The sequence below is a fragment of the Lepidochelys kempii genome, chromosome 4 (genome assembly GCF_965140285.1).
Source record: "Lepidochelys kempii isolate rLepKem1 chromosome 4, rLepKem1.hap1, whole genome shotgun sequence".
Taxonomy (NCBI): Eukaryota; Metazoa; Chordata; order Testudines; family Cheloniidae; genus Lepidochelys; species Lepidochelys kempii.
The window spans coordinates 84,542,390-84,567,180 of NC_136383.1; the positions used below are offsets into that span (position 1 = coordinate 84,542,390).

A 24,791-nucleotide genomic window follows, 5' to 3' on the forward strand; every position below is an offset into this window, starting at 1 on the left:
GTGCAGCTAAAGTAGGGAAGGCTTCTAAGCAGTTCTAATACTAATTTATAAGGAAAATGGATAGTATCTCACTCCCGCCACCCCCACAAAATTGTGGATTTGTAAACAAAATGTAGCTGCTTCTGCTAGCATTTCAAGTTTAAAAGCAGTTACCCGAATAATAAATACAATCATGTATTCTGCCTTGTGTCATCTAGATTTTGTACAGTACCTCAGAAACTGAGAATTACTGTTATGTGTCAAAGACCAGTTCCAATTTTTCATTAGGTCTGTGACTACTTGGAAGGTCAGCTACCTAGAGATCAAATGAAGCTGAGATATAGATAAAGGGATGTAAAACATGCTTGAGTAATCAGTCAAATGTAAAAAATTATTTTACAGATTGTTTTTCAGTGTTTGATAATAAAGTGTTTTCAGTGTTTCTTTGTTGTAAAATAAAGGAAGGAAGAGCAACTGTCAAGTAGTATGTCAGCAGACATGAAGGGAGCTATCTAGGAGGCCTTGAAAGCATTCCCTCCTTTTGTTTGTACTAGTATATTGCAACCTATGGACAGATAGTTCTGGTTGACTGCCCTGAGTGTTATGGGAGAAAGATTCTGGAATGACTATAGCTCAGAAAGAAGGGATAACTTGAAGACCACATAGAAGGTGCAGAGGTCACTTGAGGTGAAAACGATTGAAATAAAAAGCCCTGGACCATATCCTTAGTTGGTGTAAATTGGTGTAGCTGAACTGACTTCAATGAAGCTCTACCAAAATACACCAGCTGAGGACCTGCCCATCTACATACTTTATATCAAAATGCATACATTGTAGCAATAAAGCCTAATAGAGAGACAGTGTGAACTAGGAGATTAAGACTGGATTGGGACTCTGGCGATCTCGATTCTATTCCTATCTCTGCCTTTGGCATGTCATCTCTCTGCCTCTCACATTCCCTATCTATAAAATGGAGACAATGATACCACTTTTGTAGAGTACTTTGAACCTACTAATTAAAAGCACTGTTATTATTCTACCACTTTGCTCCAATTTTACACCATAATTTTATTAATTTCAATTGACTCTCACTGGCAGAAAACTGGAATAAGACACTGGTGAATCAGATGCAGAAATTTTAGAGATATTTGTATTACACAATTCACAAAGCTTATTATTGGATACACTTTTTAATGGAGAATATTTTTAGAAGAGTTATTTATATTGCATATGTGATTGCCTACTATATGGTAATGTTTACATTATTTAGAGCATATCTGTATCTTTTAAAAGTAGAGTCACATCAACAACTATTAATAGAACATATAATGTAATTCTCAATTGATATGAAGATTATTTTATTATCAAATATTGATAAGAAACAAGCACCTTTGTGCTTTCTCCCATGCTGCCCCATGCTTGGGAGGATCTGCCTGTAAGTATCCACAAAGCTACTTCACTATATTCCTTCAAATCTCTTCTTTAAAATCTCCTTTGCTGTGATGCCATAAAAAAACTTGACAATGCCCAGGCCACTAGTGTGCTGAGACCACTACCTATCATGCCAAATGTAACAGAGCCCTCAGAGGGTCAGGTGGTTTACTGGGTAGCACACACAGTATTGCCTCTCAGCAGGAAAGCCTTTCAGTCCAGTTCCTCACCCAAGGATGGGTTTGGCTTCCCCTCAGGTTTGCAATGTCCTTGCCCTTTTCTTATCAGACATGGAGTAAGAGTGGCATGTCGCTTGTGCCCCCTCCTGCAGCAGTGGAAGTAGGTAGGGGAGCCTGGGTCCTCTCACTCCACCGGGCTCTGAACTAGGGCCCTATGAGAGTCAGTAGTGTCCAGCATCCTGCAGTGCCCTCGGAGTTACCCTCCCTCGGTCACTTCCTACCATCTGTCTCCCCCCAGAGCTCCCAGTCCAATATAAGGTAACAAAAGAAAAAGAAAAAAACAAACAAAAACTAAACCTTAAGCCCCAACTGGGCTCAGTATGCAGTCCTGTTCCTCAAAGGGAGGCTTCTTTGGCACCCTTGTCCAGGAAGGTCTATCTTCCTCCCCAGCCTCCCACTTCTGAGCTGAATTTCTCCCTTTAAGCTTGCTCTGCAGGTCTGGAGGGGAGGGGCTACCTGGGTCCAGTATTATCCTTTAACTCCCTTGGAGCCAGTGTGGGGTTTGTCCACCCCTTCACACCAACCAATACAATCTCATTGTTTCCTTGTACTCCCCTGTCTCTATCTACCTATGGTCTCTTGTCTTATACTTAGATTGCAAACGTTTTGAGGTCAGAACTGCCTTTTTGTTCTGTCTTGTACTGGGTCTACCCTACATAAAATAATTCAGCCTGGGAATAACAGTAAAATATGTCAAGATCATGATAGTTAAGAACTGCTGTAGATGTTTAGATAAGATGGTTTAGAAATGCTTTAAGATTTTATTTTCAGTGAACAATTCAATCTACACCTGTACAAAATAAAAATAGGGAGATCACACCTTTGCAGGTTATTGCATTTTTATACTGTATATTTGGTTGTGATATAAAGTATTTCCTTGGATTCAGTGTCAGTACTTAGCAAACTAGACCATAATTCATGGCACATTCAACAAAAGGAAATAGGCATTTTACAGAAGAATGTCATAACTTTTTTGAGATAAGTCTCTTATATCAACATAAACCAAAAGGGGACAATCTGACCTAAACAAATATCTTGAGTTACAGAAATAAGAGAAAGTCATGAGAAAGTAATTAAGGGCCCAATTCACAAAGGAACTTAGGCATTGCAGTGCTCAGCATTGCAACACCTAACCTGTAGGTGCCCTGGAAATCACTGGAAACCACAAACCCTGAGTTGAGTTAGGCACCTAGTCTCCCTATACAATGCATGGGCAGAGGTAGGCACTCGAGAATGGGATCTATAAAAGACATTATGCTAGGCTGGGAGCTGCCTAGGATAACCAATGGGAGATGCCAATGAAGGGGGTTTGTCCTCATCTCCACCCATCTCATGGAGTTAGGTACCCAAGTCCAATCTGCTTGCGATCCACAGCCAGGAGTCAAGTGCATAAACTGGTTTCAGAGTAACAGCCGTGTTAGTCTGTATTTGCAAAAAGAAAAGGAGTACTTGTGGCACCTTAGAGACTAACCAATTTATTTGAACATAAGCTTTCGTGAGCTACAGCTCACTTCATCGGATGCATCTGATGAAGTGAGCTGTAGCTCACGAAAGCTTATGCTCAAATAAATTGGTTAGTCTCTAAGGTGCCACAAGTACTCCTTTTCTAAGTGCATAAACTGTTTCTTGCAAAAAGAGCAGCACACACTCCTAACACCACATGAGGACAACCAGTAGTCATCCTCCATTATAACATTTAGCCTAGTTGTTAGGGAACCCACTTGTGATGTAAGATCCTTGTTCAATCCCCCCGTCCCCTGATGAGAAGAAGGGATTTGAACAGGGAATCTCCCACCTCTCAGGTCTTAACTACTAGAATATGGGGTAGTTTCATACAGGTCTCTCAATTACGCTTGTTGAAGCTGTTCCTCTTTGTATTAAAAAATTATATATATGTAGGGCCAGAGAGAGAATGAGAATGACTCTATGGTCCAGTAATGAGGGTACTCAGCTGAGAGGTGGGAATGCCCAGTTGAATCTCTTCTCATCAGGCAGATGGGAAGCTGAATCAGCATCTCCCACATTCCAGGTAAATACCCTAACCTGATGGGAAAAGGTTATAAGAAAGGCCTCCTCCCTTCCCCGCCTGGCTTGTTTTGTGTGGCGTTAGGCAGCTCAGATCCTGCTTCTGGATCGGGCGCTGCAGGCAAAATACATGGGGCAACATCTATCTCTTCTGGTTTGAGGATCAAGTTAGGGTTTAAGTATGAGATAGGCACCCAGACACCTGCCCAAGGCAGCAATGCACATGCCCAGAGGCAGAAACTTAGATGCCTAGGGAACTTTTTCTTGCAAAATGTAAACATTGAATGAGTTCAGGCACCAGCTGAGTGAACAAAAGGGAGCAGACAAAGATAAAGTTGGTCATAAGGATACAGATAGAAAGCTTTCAAATTAGGTACTGAGGGCCAGTTTTTAAAGGTAGTTAGGTGCCTTGTTTTCAATGAGAGTTAGGCACAGGTGTTTTTGAAACATGTTTTGAACTCACCCTGAGTTACCAACTCAGAAAGCTAGTTTCACAGATAAGAACATAAAAACATGAGAGCTGTCGTACTAGGTCACACAGTGGGCAGTACCAGAGCTTCCAGGGGAGTATACAGAACAGGGCAATTATGGAGCGATCCACCCTGTCTTGCCTCCTGGCTTGTGGCAGTCAGAGGCTTAGGGCTGCCCTGAGCATGGGGTTGTATCTTGACTATTTTGGTTAATAGCCATTGATGAACCTGTCCTCCATGAACTTTTCTAGTTCTTTTTTTAACCCATCTATATTTTTGATCATCACAACATCCCATAGCAATGAGCTCCACAGGTTAATTGTGCGTTGTGTGAAAAAATACTTTCTCTTGTCTGTATTAAACCTCCTGCCTATTAATTTAATCGAGTGACCCTTATTGCCATGATAATAGATGCAGCCAAATAATAGCACTGCCACTCCAGTAATTTTTTTAAAGACACTTACAATAAACTCAAAAAGATTTTTTCTCCCTTCTTCCTCCATCGTTTTGTAGCCAGACCATCTCACTGACCCACCCACAACACCCTTCTCTCCAATCCCTCAAAGGCCCCTGCATTGTTGTAATTTTCCCTCTAGCAAATGAGACCTACACAAAGTTCCCTGTGGAAAAACATCCACCATAAGAAGTTGCTAGAAAGGGAGGCAATACTTTTTCAATCAGTGATTACAGTGCCTCCACAATGCTCCCAGTCCAAAAGCAGGTGACTGCTTAAAAAATACTCCAATCTGTGCATGTAGGTACTGGGAAGGATTGAACATTATTGTGCATACCTGAAGTCAGATTTTAGTCTGAACCAAAAAATAAAACCAATGGAAAAATGAAAAATAGCAGAACTGGAATTTAAAAGGCCAAAAAAAACAACTGTATGTGTTCCTCTCCCATTAGTAATTAAAGTGTCATTTAGCATTCAATTTAGTCAAACTTTTAATTAAATAATTCCTTTATATTTTACTTCATACCTTTTCTAAATCGAAGGTACATCTGATGTAGATATCCAGTTTTGCACCTTGTATCATATATGAGGTACATGGAAATAATTTAATATTACTTTCATGTGAACTGCACAAGAACTTCTCAGCCTAACAAAGTAGTTCCATCGTAAGGTATCTTTTAATAAAGGATAGGTCACCAAAAACAAAAGTGTTGCTGGAATTCTGCAACAGCCCTGCATGAAGGAGACATACTTAAGGACTGAAGAGTAACACAGTTAAAATATATAAATAAATATATGGTTTTAACAAATGTTATGTGAAGAGTGAGAAAGGTGATTCCTATTGTTAAATATTTAAAATTTGAACCCTAATTTGAGCCCTAGTTCTTACAGAGTCTTTACTTATGTATGAATATTTTTCAATGGACTAAGGCATATGTAATAAATAAATAATAGTTATACCTCATGTAGTGCTTTTCATCAGTAGAGCTCAAAGCATTTTCCAATATTGGATTTTTACAGAACGAAAAACTGAAGCACAGTCACTTTGCCCAATGTCTCAACTGGAAATGGAACCCAGATCTCCTGAGTCCTAGCACATCGTTCTAAGCACATAACTTGACATCACTGAACCAGTGTTTATAAACAGTCTAAAAATGGAATGTTTGTGTTTTACTTAGATGATCTAAAACTCATATTTTTATGGAGCCAAATTCGTCATAGCAGAAAGCAAACTATGGTAATTTCTCTTGCAAGCATAACATATTTATAAGGTGCACACCAAACTTCAAGGAAGCTATTTTTTTTCTCTTGAGGAGTCTAAAAACTCCACAGGAGAGAGGTAATCTATAGCTCCATAACTTTACAGGATTAGGCTGCACAAGAGCTACATAGAGGACAGGTTTCACTGCAACTTTATACATGCTAAGTGTACTTGCTACATACTCTCTAGTTTTGAATTATCCTAAAGTTAATACAAATGGACTTAGGTACAGTAACTCCACATTTAATGTCGTCCCGGTTAATGTTGTTTCGTTGTTATGTTGCTGATCTATTAGAGAACATAGTCATTTAAAGTTGCGCAATGTTTGCTTATAACGTTGTTTGGTTGTGGGGGCTTGGAACCAGGGTGGGCCTGCAGACCCCCTATCAGCTCCCATCCACCCTCCCCAGCGTCTCCCACCTACCCCGCAGGTCAGCAACTCCCCCCTCCCTCCCTGTGCCTCCCGCCTGCAGAAATCAGCTGTTTCGAGGCATTCAGGAGGCTTGTGGGGGAGGAGCGAGGACACAGTGGGGTGGGGCCTTGGGGGAAGGGTTGGAGTGGAGATGGGCCTGGGGCAGAGCTGTGGGTTGAGCATCCCCTGGCACTTTGGAAAGAACAGAAAGAGGAGCAGCTGGACAATCCACCCTCTTTCACTCTCTGACTCTACCACCTCAACCAAGCTTCATAATCATCATTGCTGAGTACAGTATTAAATTGTTTTAAATTGTTTAAAACGTATAATGTATATGTATATGTCTTTTGTCTGGTGAAACAAATTTCCCAGGAACCTAACCCCCTCCCCCCCATTTACATTCATTCTTATGGGGAAATTGACATCATTTCGCTTAAAGTTGCATTTTTTGCTTAAAGTTGCATTGACATCATTTCGCTTAACATCATTTCGCTTAAAGTTGCATTTTTCAAGAACATAACTACAACGCTGACGGAGGAGTTACTGTGTAATAAATCCTGAAGCTTTACCCCCCCAAAAAAAGCCTTATTTCAGGGCTTCAGTGCCTCTCTTCGATTTAATGCTGACAACAGTGAGCAGCAAATGGTTTTCATGACCATGAAGCTGAGGCATGCCGCAACACTTTTAGTACCGTTCCAAAGATGAGCTTAGTTTTGGGGGTTTCTTTATAGCTTATTGTAAATGTTTACTTCAGTTTGAAACCTAACAAAACTGAACTGCAGTCAACCCAGTATTGGTATCTGGCAACAGCACAGAAAAATACCTACAGCCCCAGTACTCAGAAAAGACTTAACTCTTCCAAGGTGTCATTCTAACAAGAATCACCAGTTCGGGCAGACTAGTATTTCAAGATCACTTTATTCAACCTGCTGTAATAGATAATATTTTTGGTTATATCATCTTGTAATAGTTGTCTGATTTAACTAATTTAAGGCCAGATTTAAATTTAAAAACTCCATGAGTCTTCTGCTACTGTGGAAACAAACACAAGACTAAATAGGTTAATTTGGATGGCTTTTACAAGTTTCCATAGTACAGAAACCAACAGGTTTTTAGTGAATATGTACTTTTAAAAAAATATATCAGAGATCTAGAGTGAGATTATATCTTTTCCCAATAATTAATGTGAAGTTTGATGGTCAGAAGCTATGAAGATTTTCAAAACCAAGTCAAGTCAAAACCTTGATCTGCAGAAGTTTAGAAATTGCTAATGCATAAATCTGATTTTCTTGATTAAAGAGTTGAGGTACTACATGGGATTTTAGAAATCATCAATTAGTATTGTGGGGAACATGAATAACTGAAGTTTTTCAAGGAAATCAATACACATTACTACCTTTGCACCTATCAAAACTGAAAGTCATTCTGTATCCTTTAATTAAAAGTATTTTATCTATGTCTCTTTTGTAGGTAATTCTCATTAAAAGGACAAAATTAAACTTGAAACATTTAAATACCAATACAACACACTTCAAAAAACTGTTCCAGATTCAGATAGTACTATATATAGCGATCCTACGGCAGCTGCAATCATGATCAAACAATGCAGATATTGAAGGAAATTTTGTTAGTCTCTAAAATGTAAAAGACAACTGTTTTCCCTCTTTTTGGAAAAAAAATTAAGAATTCAACTTAAAAGTGCATATTTTAGCAACAATATTTCCACTATACAGAATCTAAAATAGATGTAGTAAAGTCATTCAGTAAAATAAATCTTCCTCACCTTTCTCTCTAAGATTACGGAAAAGTTTTGATGATCCTTTCCAAACTGGTGGTGTCTCTATAAGTATCTGATTCAATTCCTGAAAAAAAAAAAAGAAAAAAAATTAAAAACCACAAAGTAACTGGTAAAGTCGTTATCAGATTAAATAGTGAAATCTAAAAAACTAAGACCAGAGGCAAGTAATTTTACACAAACCTCCTATTTAACTTAACTCCCAATGTATGGCAGCTATAAGTGGAAAAATTTTAGCTTACAAAAGCACATGGGCCCTGATGCGTCAAACACTTAAACACAGCATAAGGTTTGCTCATGTGAGTAGTCCTGATATCAGGATCAGGAGCAAATCTGTATTCATACTTAACCGTTTATAGGACTAGGGTCTTAACTCGTTTCAGAGTGGTAGCCATGTTAGTCTGTATCAGCAAAAAAAAAAAAAAAAAAAAAGAGAGAGAGAGGAATACTTGTGGTACCTTAGAGACTAACAAATTTATTTGGGCATAAGCTTTTGTGGGCTAAAACCCACTTCATCAGATGCATGCAGTGGAAAATACAGTAGGAAGATATATATACACAGAGAACATGAAAAAATGGGTGTTGCCATACCAACTGTAACGAGACCAATTAATTAAGGTGGGCTATTATCAGCAGGAGAAAAAAAACCTTTTGTAGTGAACTCAATACACCTTATGCATGACTGAACTTTTCAGTTTGTTGCTACAACTCATTCATTAACGTATTTTTATTGGGGGACTGATCCATAGCCATTGAAGTCAATGGAAAGACTCCACTGACTTCAGTGGGCTTTGGTTCAGGCCCCAATTTGGTTGCATTACTTTTATGATGTCTAACTTCACTTACACCAAAACAAATTTCACACTAGAAACCTGAGCATGGACTCCTTAAGGCTTACAAGTCATTCACCACCTTGCAGGGATACCAGGATACATTCTGCTCTCAATTACACCCATGAAAAGTACAAATCAAACTGCAGTAATTCCAGTAAAGTCAATCAACATAATATACTTTAACACCACAAGGGGCGTAAAACAACCCAGGAGAGGGCTGTGGCTGGGGGCAAGTAGTTCCCAGGCTGATTGGGGAAGTAGACACAGCTGGGGCCATGCCCCAAACAGACCACAGCTGCCCTTATAAAAGGGCTGTGAGCCAGATATTCAGACAGTCTCCTCTAGTGGTGGAGAGAGATGGGTGTGGCTGCTGGGAGAGTATACCAGGGTACCTGAAGTGAAGCAGGGCTGGGGAAGGCCAGAGGAACTGGGAGGCTGCAGGCCTGGCAGATGGCCTAAGACAGGGTACTGGGGTTGCAACAGGGCAACCCAAGGGTAGGCAGAGGCAGCAGCTCCAAACTCCCCTTGCCTGTGATGAGTTGCTTATACACTGCTAGGTGGTGACTAGCAGTAGCCATATACTGAGGTGAGGATGGGACAGGGGGTTGGGGTTCCCTGGGGAGGGGAGACCCAGAAACTGGGGGGGTACTGCCAGGGGGTGGGACCCAAGGGAAAGGGGCACTGGGGTCCAAGGGGGACACTGGGCGCCAGCAACAGGTGAGATACCGGCTGACAGAGGGTGCTCTGAAGACTGGCAAGCTAATTCCCTGGATGACCAGCAGGAGGTGCTGCCGGGTGAATCTTGCATCGCTACACACCAGCATCAATAAGAGCAGAATTTTGTCAGCTGAGCACCCTTAACTTCTGCTGAGTTTCACAGGAGTTGAGGATGCACAGCACCCTCAAGAGGCATCCCCACACCTTGCAGAAATGGGTCACATGAGTTTTACACATCCAGTCAGAAGAAATGTATTGTGGAACCTTCATATCCATAACATTTTGATTTTCAAATCATTACTAAAAGCTGCTGGTAAATCTACAGAACAATAATTATTTGCAGAAATAACTTCAGATAAATCTGTTAAAATCATGATTTGTCCAGGGACAATGCACAAACAAAGTACTACAATTTGTCAAAGGGCTTTCTAAAAATTATTTTCTTAGCTCTACTCCTGGTAATCTGGTTAATTACCATATTAAAACAAATTTCAGATTTCTGATTTTGTATTATTAATTAACAACAAATAATTTTAAGTGAGAACAGATTTTACTGTAGTCTGACTGCTGTAGAGTAAACAAAAAAGTGTAGAATTTACATTATTTATTGAAGGCAATCCACTTGGAGAGATACACATGATAAGGTAACCAAACTACAGATCCTGTCTGGGAACATTGTACAAAAATAAAAGCTTGCTACTTTTAGATCTGGTGCCATTTCTTCCTAATAAAAGCCTCAGTCATGCAACTGGGTTTACATGGGTGCAGAAGTCTGCATAAATAGATCCACTGGAAGGATCAGAGCATGAACCTCGTTTCAGATTAGCCAGAAGCATAATGGAAGCCAAACAAATAAAAGGCAAATTGTTATATTTTGAGATTTATAAAAGTGTTGTACCGGTGTTAGTCACAGGATATTGGACAGACAAGGGCGGGGGTGAGGTAATATCTTTTATTGGGCCAACTTAACCATAGAATATCAGGCTTGGAAGGGACCTCAGGAGGTCATCTAGTCCAACCCCCTGCTCAAAGCAGGATCGATCCCCAATTAAATCATCCCAGCCAGGGCTTTGTCAAGCCTGACTTTAAAAACTTCTAAGGAAGGGGATTCCACCACCTCCCTAGGTAACGCATTCCAATGTTTCACCACGCTCCTAGTGAAAAAGTTTTTCCTAATATCCAACCTAAATCTCCCCCACTGCAACTTGAGACCATTACTCCTTGTCCTGTCATCCGCTACCACTAAGAATAGTCTAGATCCATCCTCTTTGGAACCCCCTTTCAGGTAGTTGAAAGCAGCTATCAAATCTCCTCTCATTCTTCTCTTCCGCAGACTAAACAATCCCAGTTTCCTCAGCCTCTCCTCATAACTCATGTGTTCCAGTCCCCTAATCATTTTTGCTGCCCTCCACTGGACTCTCTCCAATTTTTCCACATCCTTATTGTAATGTGGGGCCCAAAACTGGACACAGTACTCCAGATGAGGCCTCACCAATGTCGGATAGAGGGGAATGATCATGTCCCTCTATCTGCTGGCAATGCCCCTACTTATACAGCCCAAAATGTCATTGGCCTTCTTGGCAACAAGGGCACACTGTTGACTCATATCCAGCTTCTCGTCCACTGTAACCCCTAGGTCCTTTTCTGCAGAACTACTGCCGAGCCATTCGGTCCCTAGTCTGTAGCGGTGCATGGGATTCTTCCGTCCTAAGTGCAGGACTCTGCACTTGTCCTTGTTGAACCTCATCAGATTTCTTTTGGCCCAATCCTCCAATTTGTCTAGGTCCCTCTGTATCCTATCCCTGCCCTCCAGCGTATCTACCACTCCTCCCAGTTTAGTGTCTGCACACTTGCTGAGGGTGCAATCCACACCATCCTCCAGATCATTTATGAAGGTATTGAACAAAACCGGCCCCAGGACCGACCTTTGGGGCACTCCACTTGATACCGGCTGCCAACTAGACATGGAGCCATTGATCAGTACCCGTTGAGCCCAACAATCTAGCCAACTTTCTATCCATCTTATAGTCCATTCATCCAGCCCATACTTCTTTAACTTGCTGGCAAGAATACTGTGGGAGACCTTGTCAAAAGCTTTGCTAAAGTCAAGGAACAACACGTCCACTGCTTTCCCCTCGTCCACAGACCCAGTTATCTCGTCATAGAAGGCAATTAGATTAGTCAGGCATGACTTTCCCTTGGTGAATTCATGCTGACTGTTCCTGATCACTTTCCTCTCCTCTAAGTGCTTCAGAATTGATTCCTTGAGGACCTGCTCCATGATTTTTCCGGGGACTGAGGTGAGGCTGACTGGCCTGTAGTTCCCAGGATCCTCCTCCTTCCCTTTTTTAAAGATGGGCACTACATTAGCCTTTTTCCAGTCGTCTGGGACTTCCCCAGATCGCCATGAGTTTTCAAAGATAATGGACAATGGCTCTGCAAGCACATCCGCCAACTCCTTTAGCACTCTCGGATGCAATGCATCCAGCCCCATGGACTTGTGCACATCCAGCTTTTCTAAATAGTCCCGAACCACTTCTTTCTCCACAGAGGGCTGGTCACCTCCTCCCCATGCTGTGCTGCCAGTGCAGTAGTCTGGGAGCTGACCTTGTTCGTGAAGACAGACGCAAAAAAAGTATTGAGTACATTAGCTTTTTCCACATCCTCTGTCACTAGGTTGCCTCTCTCCTTCAGTAAGGGGCCCACACTTTCCTTGTTCCAGGTGAGCCTGACTGTATAAAAAGCCAGTCGGCAGTGAACCAGAAGAGCAGCTAACAGCAGGAGTTTGCCTGGGAGTTCGCCTGGGGAGAGCCCATTGAGGCTTACATCTTGCCGCCTTCTCTGAGTAGTTACTGCATCTCCTGAGGAAGCTTGTAGGAGGAAGGTAATATGGATGGGGGGTGTTCAGCTGTTGTGATCTGCACTGGATGTGCTATGTTTGTCTTTCTTCCACAGGACAGAAGCGACTTTGTCTGTACAAAGTGCAAACTGGTCTCCATATTGGAAGAGAAGGTTCAAGGTCTGGAGCAACAGATGTTGACCCTGCGTTGCATAAGAGAAACTGAAGATTTCCTGGACAGATGTCAGGATATGCTTCTACGGGCACAAGGTTCTGAAGATTCAGAGCAGGCCGCACAGCGGGGACAGGAGGCCGGCGAAGAAATTTGGCATCATGTGAACTCCAGAAGAAGAAAGGGGAACGTCCATGTATCGGCAACGCAGATACAGGTAAATAACCGTTTTCATGTTCTCTCCACAGGTACCAATTCGGAGAGTGGACCACATGATATGTCTGAGGGAAGGGAGCAGAAGGAGACTCTGCCAGTTGGAAGGCATGAGATGCACCGTCCTAGGGTTGGGGGTTCCATGACCACCACTCCCAAGAGAAGGAGGCGAGTGGTGGGGGTCGGGGACTCTCTCCTCAAGGGGACTGAGTCCTCTATCTGCCACCCCGACCGGAAAAACCGAGAAGTCTGCTGCTTGCCAGGAGCTAAGATTCCCGATGTGACGGAGAGACTACCAAGACTCATCAAGCCCTCGGATCTCTACCCCTTCCTGCTTCTCCACGTGGGCACCAATGATACTGCCAAGAATGACCTTGAGCGGATCACTGCAGGCTACGTGGCTCTGGGAAGAAGGATAAAGGAGTTCGAGGCGCAAGTGGTGTTCTCGTCCATCCTCCCCGTGGAAGGAAAAGGCCGGGGTAGAGACCGTCGAATCGTGGAAGTCAACGAATGGCTACGCAGGTCGTGTCGGAGAGAAGGCTTTAGATTCTTTGACCATGGGATGGTGTACCAAGAAGGAGCAGTGCTAGGCAGAGACGGGCTCCACCTAATGAAGCAAGGGAAGAGCATCTTTGCGAGCAGGCTGGCTAACCTAGTGAGGAGGGCTTTAAACTGGGTTCATTGGGGGAAGGAGACCAAAGCCCTGAGGTAAGTGGGGAAGTGGGACACCGGGAGGAAGCAGGAGCGTGTGAGAGGGGAGGGCTCCTGCCTCATACTGAGAAAGAGGGGTGATCAGCGGGTTATCTCAAGTGCCTATACACAAATGCACAAAGCCTGGGAAACAAGCAGGGAGAACTGAAAGTCCTGGCAAAGGGAAGGAATTATGATGTGATTGGAATAACAGAGACTTGGTGGGATAACTCCCATGACTGGAGTACTGTCATGGACTGATATAAGCTGTTCAGGAAGGACAGGCAGGGCAGAAAAGGTTGGGGAGTTGCACTGTACGTAAGAGAGCAGTATGACTGCTCAGAGCTCCGGTATGAAACTGCAGAAAAACCTGAGAATCTCTGGATTAAGTTTAGAAGTGTGAGCAACAAGGGTGATGTCGTGGTGGGAGTCTGCTATAGACCACCGGACCAGGGGGATGAGGTGGACGAGGCTTTCTTCCGGCAACTCGCAGAAGCTACTAGATCGCACGCCCTGGTACTCATGGGAGACTTCAATCACCCTGATATCTGCTGGGAGAGCAATACAGCAGTGCACAGACAATCCAGGAAGTTTTTGGAAAATGTAGGGCACAATTTCCTGGTGCAAGTGCTGGAGGAACCAACTAGGGGCAGACCTCTTCTTGACCTGCTGCTCACAAACCAGGAAGAATTAGTAGGGGAAGCAAAAGTGGATGGACACCTGGGAGGCAGTGACCATGAGATGGTCGAGTTCAGGATCCTGACACAAGGAGGAAAGGAAAGCAGCAGAATACGGACCCTGGACTTCAGAAAAGCAGACTTTGACTCCCTCAGGGAACTGATGGGCAAGATCCCCTGGGAGAATAATATGAGGGGGAAAGGAGTCCAGGAGAGCTGGCTGTATTTTAAAGAATCCTTATTGACGTTACAGGGGCAAACCATCCCGATGTGTAGAAAGAATAGTAAATATGGCAGGCGGCCAGCTTGGCTTAACAGTGAGATCCTTGCTGATCTTAAACACAAAAAAGAAGCTTACAAGAAGTGGAAGATTGGACAAATGACCAGGGATGAATATAAAAATATTGCTCAGGCATGCAGGAGTGAAATCAGGAAGGCCAAATCACACCTAAAGTTGCAGCTAGCAAGAGATATTAAGAGTAACAAGAAAGGTTTCTTCAGGTATGTTGGCAACAAGAACTTCTGTTGGTGAAAGCGACTATCTTTCTTTGGGCCAATAAAAGATATCAGCCACCCTGTCTCTCTGAGATGTATACAGTTAGTTACAATTGTCAATATATATTTTGAGGGATGTGATACACAGTGGGATTGAAAAATGATGTAGAGTTAAAGGCCAGGAGGGACCACAGGATCATCTTGTCTCTCATCCTGTATATCACAGGCCACCAACACACTGAACACAACACCCAAAAGTAGACCAAAGTATTACAGACCAGGAGACTAAACTATTATGTGCCACAGGCAGAGAATAGCAGGGACTGAAGTGCACCAATGCCTAAGACTCCCTGAAATCGTAGGGAAATAATTAAGTGTGATATACTCAGCAAGTGACTCTCTCCTCAGACTACAGAGCATGGTGGAAAAAACCCCTAGGCCACTGCCAATTTGACCAGTCAGCTAAGCACCTGAGAGAGAAAATGCCAAGTGCCAACTCAAAGCACCACCCCACCTCATCCACTGTTTCATCTCCAGCTGTGGCCATCTTGATGCTTCAGAGGAAACAAGCAAAAAAATTATATTGGGGGAGATCCCTTCCTGATCCCTGCAGGAGACTGGCAGAAGCCCTGAAGCATGAGATTTTAGGAACATAAGAAAAACCAGAAGGTACCTCCCAGGATGCCAAACCCAGATCCCACAATCACAGGCAACCTCATCACACAATCTGACTCATATATTTATCCAGCTCTCTCAAAACTAATTGTTTACTCCCACAACTCCTATGGGGAGGCTGTTCCAGAATCTCACTCATCTAATTTTGGGGGGAGGATAGCTTACTGGTTTGAGCATTGGCCTGCTAAACCCAGGTTTGTGAGTTCAATCCTTGAGGGGGCCATTTAGGGATCTGGGGCAAAAATTGGGGATTGGTCCTGCTTTGAGCAGGGGGTTGGACTAGACTACCTCCTGAGGGCCCTTCCAACCTGGATATTCTATGGCTAGAAACCTTCTAATTTCCAGCCTGAAGTTGTTCAGAGATAGTTTATACCCATTTGTTCTTGTGCCAACATTGTCCTTTAGCTTAAATAGCTTTTCTCCCTCCCTGGTGTCTATTCTCCTCCTTATGCATTTATATAGAAAGCAATCATAATCTCCCTTAGTCTTTGTTTTGCTCAGCTAAACCATCCAAGCAATTTTAGTCTTCGCTTCTAAAATAAGCTCTTCATTCCCATCATCACCCTAGTAGCCCTTCTTTGTACCTGTTCCAATCTGAATTCCTCATTCTCAGAAATGGGTGACTAGAATTACATGCAGTATTCCAAATGGGGTCTTGCCCTATCTCTACAGCAGATGCCTCGCCTGATACACTTGCCCTTTTCCATCATGTTGCTGACTTCCATTCATCCTGAGATTGACTAATACACCAAGGTTTTTCTCCTCCTTTGCCACATTTGACAGAGGCACCCCCAGCATACAGCAGAAATTCTTGTTGTTATTTTCTCAGGATACGTTTACAATGCAATACAACATCCATGGCTGGCCCACGTCAGCTGACTTGGACTCTCAGGGCTCAGGCTGCAGTTTATACTGCAATATTATAGCACATCTGTGATTGGGCTGGAGCCTGGGCTCTGGGATTCCATAAGTACTTCACCTTATTTCTAGCTCTCCAATTCTCAAGATAGTCCAATTCTTCCTGCATAATATTCCAATCCTCCTGTGTATTAATGATGCCTCCCAACTTTGAATCATCAGCGAACTTTTTGTGCAATAGTCATTAATAAAAACACTAAATAAAAATCAGTCCCCAGACCAGTCCTTGAAGAACTCCACTAGCAACCTCTCTCCAAACTGACTGTTCACCTTTCAGAACAAAACACTGCCTTCTCCCCTTTAGATAGTTCCTTCCCCAATTTATAATTCTTGTACTAATGCCCATCTTTTCTAGCTATTACTTTCCCATGTGGTACCATGTTAAATGCTTTACTGAAGTCTGTATATTAGATTTACTGTATTTCCCTTATCTTAAAAACAGTGTTTTTTCTCAAAGAAGGAAATTGTTAGTGTGGCACCTTTGGTAAACCCATGTTGCATTACACTTTTTCCATTTGCCTTCATGAATTTAATTATTTTTTCCTTCACAATTTGTTCTAAAGCCCGGACTACGGCTGAGGTCAGACTAACAGGTCTGTTATAATCCAGATCCCTTCTTCCCCCATCCCCGCCTTTTTTTTTTTAAATATAGGCATGATGTTAGCTATTCTTCAGTCAAAAGGTGCTACTCCTCAAAAGACTGAAATTTTAAAATTGTCGCTACCTGTCTTGCAATTTTATGTGTCAGTTCTTACAGTATTCTAGAACAGAAATTATCCAGTCCCCCATTTTGAGTACAATAAGCTGTAAGTTTTTCTTCCACCTCAGAAATGGTAATTTCCATTTCTGTAAACTGATTTCCATCAGCCATGCTGTCCTTCATGCCCATATTCCATTTTATCATCCTTACTGAGAACCAAGGCAAAGTATTCGTTTAGTCTCCTCCCCATCCATACTGTATAGTGGCACAACCTCATCCTTCCTTATTCTTTGTATATATAATAAATACAAGATTTTTAGTTTTATATAATTTCCTTGGTAAGTGCTAATTCAGCTTGACTTTTAGCAATTTTTATTTTATTCCTACATTTTCCAACTTCCAGCATGTAGATTTCTTTGATCAATCCTTTTTCCCATTCCCTATAGGCTCTCTACTTACACTTATAACCACCTCAAAAATGTTATTCCATCCAATTGGGTCTGGAGCCTTTCCCTACAAGGTTTTTTCCCATTGCTTGGGATGAAAATTGCAAATACAGTAAAAGCTGTGTTATCCGGCACTTTATCAACCAGAAAGCTCTATTAACCGGCATTTCTGATATCTCCCAATACAAATCTTCAATCTAGTAACCGGGACTAGTATACTGCCCAGGAGGTTATGCAATTGCACATTCTGCAGTCTACTTTAATGCAAAAAAGGCAGAAGACAAGTAAGCAAGCCAATATCAGGGATTTATTCAAAAAAGCAACTTCCAGGGTGTGTCATTGGGCTGAATCTAATGACCCTATCTCCTACACCTTCTACATCTACAATAATAAACTGATCTTGATAATGGTGACCCTGAGGCACTGCAAGATCCTGAACTGCCTTCTGAATATCAAAGAAAGATTAAATTATGTTCAGTATAATTTTAGTGTTAAGTGTATTTTTAGTGATCTGGATGTACACCATGCACTCACAGCCCACAGTGATACATAGTGTCGTAAGATAACCTACTGTATAGAAAATTATACCTGTATGCACCGAAGTGCTTCAAGAAAGCAACCACTCTGCAGTACAGTACTACTATTGGATTGGTGAGTACCTGTATACTATTTTATACTTTATTCATTTTATTGTATTCTAATTCCTTGAAAATTGGTATTCCATTGGTAAGCATAACACTTAGTTAACTGGAATTTTTGACTAGTCTATTTCCCCCATGCCGGATAACACAGCTTTTACTGTAGTTTTTGTATACTTAATTCAAAAAAATTCCAAGCACATCCACATTTAAATACCTGAGCTCTTCAATACAGTTGACTTCTTTAATTCCCTTAATTTCTCAGTCTGCTCTTTTGAAATAAAAAAAAAATAGTTGACAACCTGGTTTTGGTTATCCTTCTATTTAATTTAAACTGAATCAATTCATGATCACGGCATCCAAGATTACTTCCTATAGCTACGTCTATGATGGCCTCACTACCTACCAAAAACAAGTTTAAAATTGCATCATCACCTGTTGCTGGTTTGGTAACTACTTGATGAAGAAAACTCATCATGACCAGGAGTAACTGGACCCTACCAGTATTAGTAGCATTTATTCTTCAATCTATAGCTAGAAAATTTAAGTCTCCAATTATGATAAATTCCTGATAGTATTTCTCTAACAACATTAGAGAGATCTCTATCCATATCCAAGTCCAACCCTGGAAATCTATAGCAACTACCCAGCACTGTCTTAATAGAATCTCTTTTGCAATCCTTCCCCAAAGTGATTTTGACCCAAACAGATTCAGTTTTGTCCATACTATTTCTTTACAGTTTATCGCATCCTTATACTACCCCAACAGCTTTACCTTTATGTATATCACTCCTAAACAGAAAACTAAAATACTCTTTAGTTTTGAATGCTATTTCACCAGGTTTCCATCATGTCTTATATCCGATTTGACCTCCTACACTATTTGTTCCAATTCCTCCATTTTATTGCCTAGACTCCTTGTATTCATGCACAAGCATGTCAGTTGTTTTCCTCAGAACTCTCTCAGTTTTCTAGTCAAACTAGAAATAGTCCTTTCACTAACTGTATCACCCACCTGACTACTACTCCAGTTAATATTTGTACTTTCTTTCTCTTTGCTGTTCATACTCTTTCTTACCTTCTGGTGTTCCCTTACCTCTTACTTCTTCGTTTAGCTGATTTTCCTCCTCCTGTGTATTGAAGTCAGGCATGGAGATTACACCAATCTCTCACAGCCTCCTCCCCATATTTTCTAGTTTCAAGTCCTTAACAACTGTGCCAGCCTTGGACCCCCACTAGAGTGTTTGGGGTATTAACCTTTCGGGATCATCAGGCGAGAATAGTCTTCCTCTGTGAATGTCTTGCAATGGTTGATTAACCCCGAACTTTCCTCACAGCACTAATTCTCGAGCCACTTGTTGATCTGAATTATTTTGCTACACCTTCACTCTCCTTCTGTAGGGTCCAGAAGTATCCCACTGAAAGTCATCTAAGCTTCCACTTCGTTGAGCATCTTACCAAGGCTAACAACTGTCCTGGATCCACTCCAGTGGGAATCTAACAGTATCATTCATCCCAATATGCAGCACACTCAATGGATTTTTTCCCCACTCACATTAGGATCCTTTCCAACCTCACATTCACATCTCAGATCCTTGCTCCTGGCAGATAAAACACTCTTCTGTTCTCTGGTTATGATCTGGTGACAGGCCTGTCGATTCTTCTTAGCATGGAGTGGAGTCCCCATTGACAGAGTCTCTTTCTGGTGTTTATAAATCTGTCTTATGTTCTCTCTCTCAGTCACCGGTACATCATCCTCATTTTATCTTGGGTTCCACTCCATGACTCTCTCCATCATCTCTTCCATCCCTTATGCATACACTTGCTTCCCTTCTCTTCTTCCGCACTGTCGCAACTTCTGTCTGTTTCTCTTCCTCATTTTCCAGTGCAGCAAACTTTGTTCAACTCTATTTCACCTTCACTAGCCAGTCTCTTCTTCTGCATTGTCCTTGTGGTCAAGCTCTTCCATGGATCACCCTCCTCTTCTGGCAGTTCACCCTCAAGGTCCGCTTTTTTTCAGCAGTTGTCCAAAAATCTTGAGTTGTCTGTACCACCTTGTCTCCATTATAACTTCAAATCCCTGTCTGAATTCCATCATTGTCTAATCTCGAATACTTGGATCTTTTCTGCCATGAATCCTAACTGGCGACATTTCATGCATAAGTAGCTTCCATCAGATACATAATCCTAGAGTGGGTATGTCCCACAATTTCCACATCCAACCATCTTCCTGTCCTCTCCCCTTCAGATCACTTCTAATGTTGCATCAGTAGCCATCATCTCTTTCTAGTCCCTACTCCTAGGGGGGAAAAATGACAAACCTCCCACCTATAAGCTCCCACAAACTCGGCTGCTAGCTGCTCCAATGTCAACCAATGGCTTGCTTTTAAACTAGCCAAAATAGGGCCAGGTCTCGACTCAAAAGTTAAGTCGACCCAACTACGTTGCTCAGGAGTATAGACAGCATTAGGTTGACAGAAGAATTCTACCAGCGACCTGGCTATTGCCTTTCGGAGAGGTGGATTAGCTACGCTATGGGAGAACCCCTCCCATCACTACTGGAAGTGTCTACACTGAAGTACTAGACTGGCAAAGCAGTAGTGCTGCAGCTGTGATGCTGTAGCATTTCCAGTGCAGACAAGTCCTAGATCAGCATGGCCCCCTCGTTAAAGGCTACCAGCAAGCAATGGATCAAGTCACACACTTGGAACAGCTCACTCAGAAATCAAAACTGTGCGTCCAGAACACAATCACCACTCTCCTCTCAGGGAAAACTCCCACAGAAACTCTAGTTAGCTGCTAGTTGTTCACTGCCAATGTAAGGCACACTGTTGTAACACTACAGTGGTGAGTAAATGCTAATGGTTGCTATGATTGAGTAAAGCATGATCAACAGTTTCTATATTCTAAAAATAAAAACTGTTTTCATATTCCTTGAAATTGGAAATGGATGAATGTACTGAAATATACAGTGCATAAATACAGACAGACAATTTGTCATTGTGGTTTCTGCAAATATGGTTGTATTTTTGCTTAAATGTTCTGCGACTCCTGCAGTACTTTCAATGAAACAGTTTTCTTAAACTAACAGAGATCATGGAGTACTTTATTCTTTCAACAATAGACATTAAGAGGAATGGAGGGAGACAGCAGCTGAAGGCAGTATTTGCTGCTGAAGAAAGTCTTGGGAGACTCATGGGGATGGAGGTAGGGACAAGCTCCTTCAACCAGTCTGAGAAGCAAGGAATAAATATCTTTTGCTCCTTCAGAGACATCAACCTGTTGGAGGAGACGAGGCACAAGTATCCATTACACTTAAAGAACAGTGTATTTAGCCTCCATAGACTTCCATCCAGCCATGGGGCAGTGAACCAGCAGGAGTAGATTACAATGGAACCAGTTTTGCAGTCAAATTAAGGGTCTCCTTAGGATATTCCTCCTCATGGTTTTGTGACAGTCATTAAGAGGGTGTAGAAGGAAAAGAGTCCCTTTTTCCCCAAAATCTCTAGCCTGGCTAGATGAAGTCAGAACACAGCTTCACGTTCCCCTGACCCACATGGATCTCCTTTTAGCTGCTTCAGCAGCAAATACTGCATCCTGGGAGGAGGTAACAAAAAAGCCAGAGTTCAGCCCTGCTTAAAAGCATGTAAACGTCCAACTACAAATTGGTCACCGATCTGAACAAATGCACTTGGCCATATTATACTGTTTCTATTCTTGATTAATCTTCTCACAGTTGAGACCCTCTTGAAGACTGAATAAAATCAAATCACCGTCTCAATTACCCCATTAGTTTTGAATTCTGAGTAAAATGCTCTAAAATGAAATGACTAATGAGAACTAGAAAAGGCTAGTTATGTCAAATGATTAGACAATTCAATGTGGCATGTCTAAAAGTTATCTGAACCACTGAAAGCCTGGTTTTTGTAATTACAAAGTCAAAAACAAATGGCAGTGGGGGAAGAGACTAAGCATGCCAGCCTCTTATGCCCACCTTGCCCCGTATCTCCTGCACATCTAGAAAGCAGTGGAAGGGGTATCCTCCCCTCTCATCAATACAGAGCGGGTAGCCCCAAGACTCCTCCCACAGGCAGATTTAGCCCTTAGGAGAAGTAGACTTGGACAAACTCAGCAACCTGGTGATGTCGTAAGAGTTCTGTAGGCAGGTGACCCTACTGTAATACATAGTACTTCTAAACCTCATTTCCTTTAGGTGATTACGGGATCTTGGACAATTAGTCTCACTCAATCCTTCCTCCCAGTACATGGTATATGGATTAACATGGAGTCTTATATAGAACGGAACAGGCATATGTTTTTTTTTTATGCTGTTTAATCCAGCCTTCTAGAATTCTATTCATCTACATATTTCAGGAAGTAACTTTTTTTAAATTGAACAAAGTTGTTTTTTCTATCACCACCACCACCACCACAAAAAGGTGGTAATCGGATTTTGTGCCCAAACTAGTACATTTTCAAGACAATTTTGCAAGTCTGCCTTAATCATGTTTTCATCATAGCTCCTTTTTAAATTATTGTTTACTCATTGCCTTACATTCAGTTAGAGACCAGTGAACAGCATCCATATCCGCTTTGGGCTTAAAATGCAGCAGCTGTGCCACTGTAACGCTTTGGTGTAGACATTATCTAAGATGATGGGAAGGGTTCTCCCATCAGTATAGATAATCTACCTTCTCTTGAGCCAGCACTGTCCAATGGCGATTTAGGTCATTTTAACTATGCTGCTAAGGGGTGTGGATTTTTAACACCTCACGTGATACAAGTAGGCCAACCTAATTTTCTAGTGTAGACTAGGCTTTGGAGGAATAATTAATCATTAGAGCCAGCAATCCTTTTACTAGAGACTAAGTGACTATTGTGACATTCCAAGAAGCAGAAGAGGAAGTGTCTCTGTTGTTGGGTGTGTTTTTTGTTTTTTTGGGGGGGAAATCTGGGATTTATTAAAAAAAACAAACTCACCCATAAAAACAAAATGGTCTAATCCTTTCTCCTTGTGGATGCAAGTTTATAGCATATATTTACTTATATGTGGAGAAATCTAAGGTTGCAAGATACAGAAGGAACTATTGCTCACCTGTTTTGAAAGGGACCTCCACTTTTTAGCACCTGAAATGAGGGAGAAAAATTAACGTAATGGAATCAGTTAATAATTTAGCCCGTATGATTTGCATCAAAGAGAACATATCTCTACTATAGTTAACTTAGGGACATATTCCTGTCTTCAAGCAAATTGCATTTGGTTCCAAAGCATTTAGTATATGCTGTTAATGACATTTTTCACAATCATACAAAACATACTTTAAAAAAAACCTATGTAAAGATATATTTCCTTACTAACCGCCGCTTCGGTGAAAAATGATATCTACATGGTCTCTACCACCACAATATTCAGTTAAAAATTCTAAAGAGGGAATGGAGGATGATCCAGGTATACCTGTAGAGTCCGTACATTCAGATAATTTGTATTAGTAGTACTATTACAACTGAGATTGCAGTTCTTTTGTGCTAGGCACTGTACAAACACATAGTAAGAGACAGTCCCTACCCCCAAAGTAAGAGACAGTCCCTATCCCCAAAGAACTTAAGTCTTAATGGACACCACAGACAAAAGGTGGAGTGAAAACTGAGGCACAGAGATGAAGTGAGTTGCCCAAGATTACACAACAGTTCAGTGGCAGAGTCAGAAACAGAGCCTAATTCTCCAGATTCCCAGTCTGGTGCCCTGTCCCTGATAAATCATGCTATACCTCTGAGGACTGGTCACTAGTAGCCTTCCTTTCTCCTTCAAGACATTTTTTTCCTGCAGATTCCCACAATAGGGGACTTGCAACTGATGATAGTCCTTAAGAGGATGGTTAAACAGACTAAAGCACTGTTCTCCCAGAACAAGCTTCCAGAGGGAACTCGATCAAGACAATGTCTGTGAAAGCATGAACTGAACTGAACTCCAGGTAGCAGCCTTACTATTCACAGATTCAGAAACTTCATACCTCCTATGCTTTCAAGATTATCCAGATGCTGCTGATTAATTTCATACAACATTATAGTGGGGCACCAGCTCTGCTACATTTAAGGTTGAGAAGACTTTTTTTTTTAAAGGCTGAGTCTTCTAAATGCTCTAAAATCTGCATGTTTACTCCGACACATGGCTGGTGAGATGAAGACAGCTGGGAGACTAAGGGCAGGTCTACACTTAAAATGCTGCATTGGCGCAGTTGCACCGCTGTAGTGCTTTAATGAAGATCCCCTTACCCAACAGGAGAGAGCTTCTCCCATTGTCTTAGTTAATCCACCTCTGCGAGAGGCAGTAGCTATGTCATAGAATCAGAGGGTTGGAACAGACCGCAAGGGTCATCTAGTCTAACCCCCTGTCCAGATTCAGGATCTCGTGTCTAAACCATCCAAGACAGATGGCTATCCAGCCTTCTTTTGAAAACCACTAGTGAAGGAGCTTCCACAACCTCCCTATGCAATCTGTTCCACAGTCCAACTGTTCTTACAGTTAGGAAGTTTTTCTCCTGAGATTTTATCGAAATCTGCTGTGCTGTAGTTTGAACCCATTGCTTCTTGTCCTGCCCTCTGGGGCAAGAGAGAACAACTTTTCTCCATCTTTTTTATGGAAAAAAGTATTTGAAGACCATTATCATGGTCCCCCTCAATCTCTTCTTTTCCAAACTAAACATACCCCATT

General features: G+C 41.9%; 1 protein-coding gene across 8 annotated transcripts in view; it reads right to left on the reverse strand.

Moving 5' to 3' along the window:
• The window catches only part of MICU3 (mitochondrial calcium uptake 3), a 149,468-nt gene that overhangs the window by 72,114 nt on the left and 52,563 nt on the right, over positions 1 to 24,791 (reverse strand). For all 8 annotated transcript variants that reach the window (XM_073341941.2, XM_073341937.2, XM_073341940.2 and 5 more), the window contains exons 3-4: positions 23,175 to 23,206; positions 8,055 to 8,133 (exon numbers count right to left, since the gene is read on the reverse strand). In XM_073341941.2, coding sequence (XP_073198042.1) covers positions 8,055 to 8,133; positions 23,175 to 23,206 — 111 coding nt within the window. The remainder of the gene's footprint in view (positions 1 to 8,054; positions 8,134 to 23,174; positions 23,207 to 24,791) is intronic.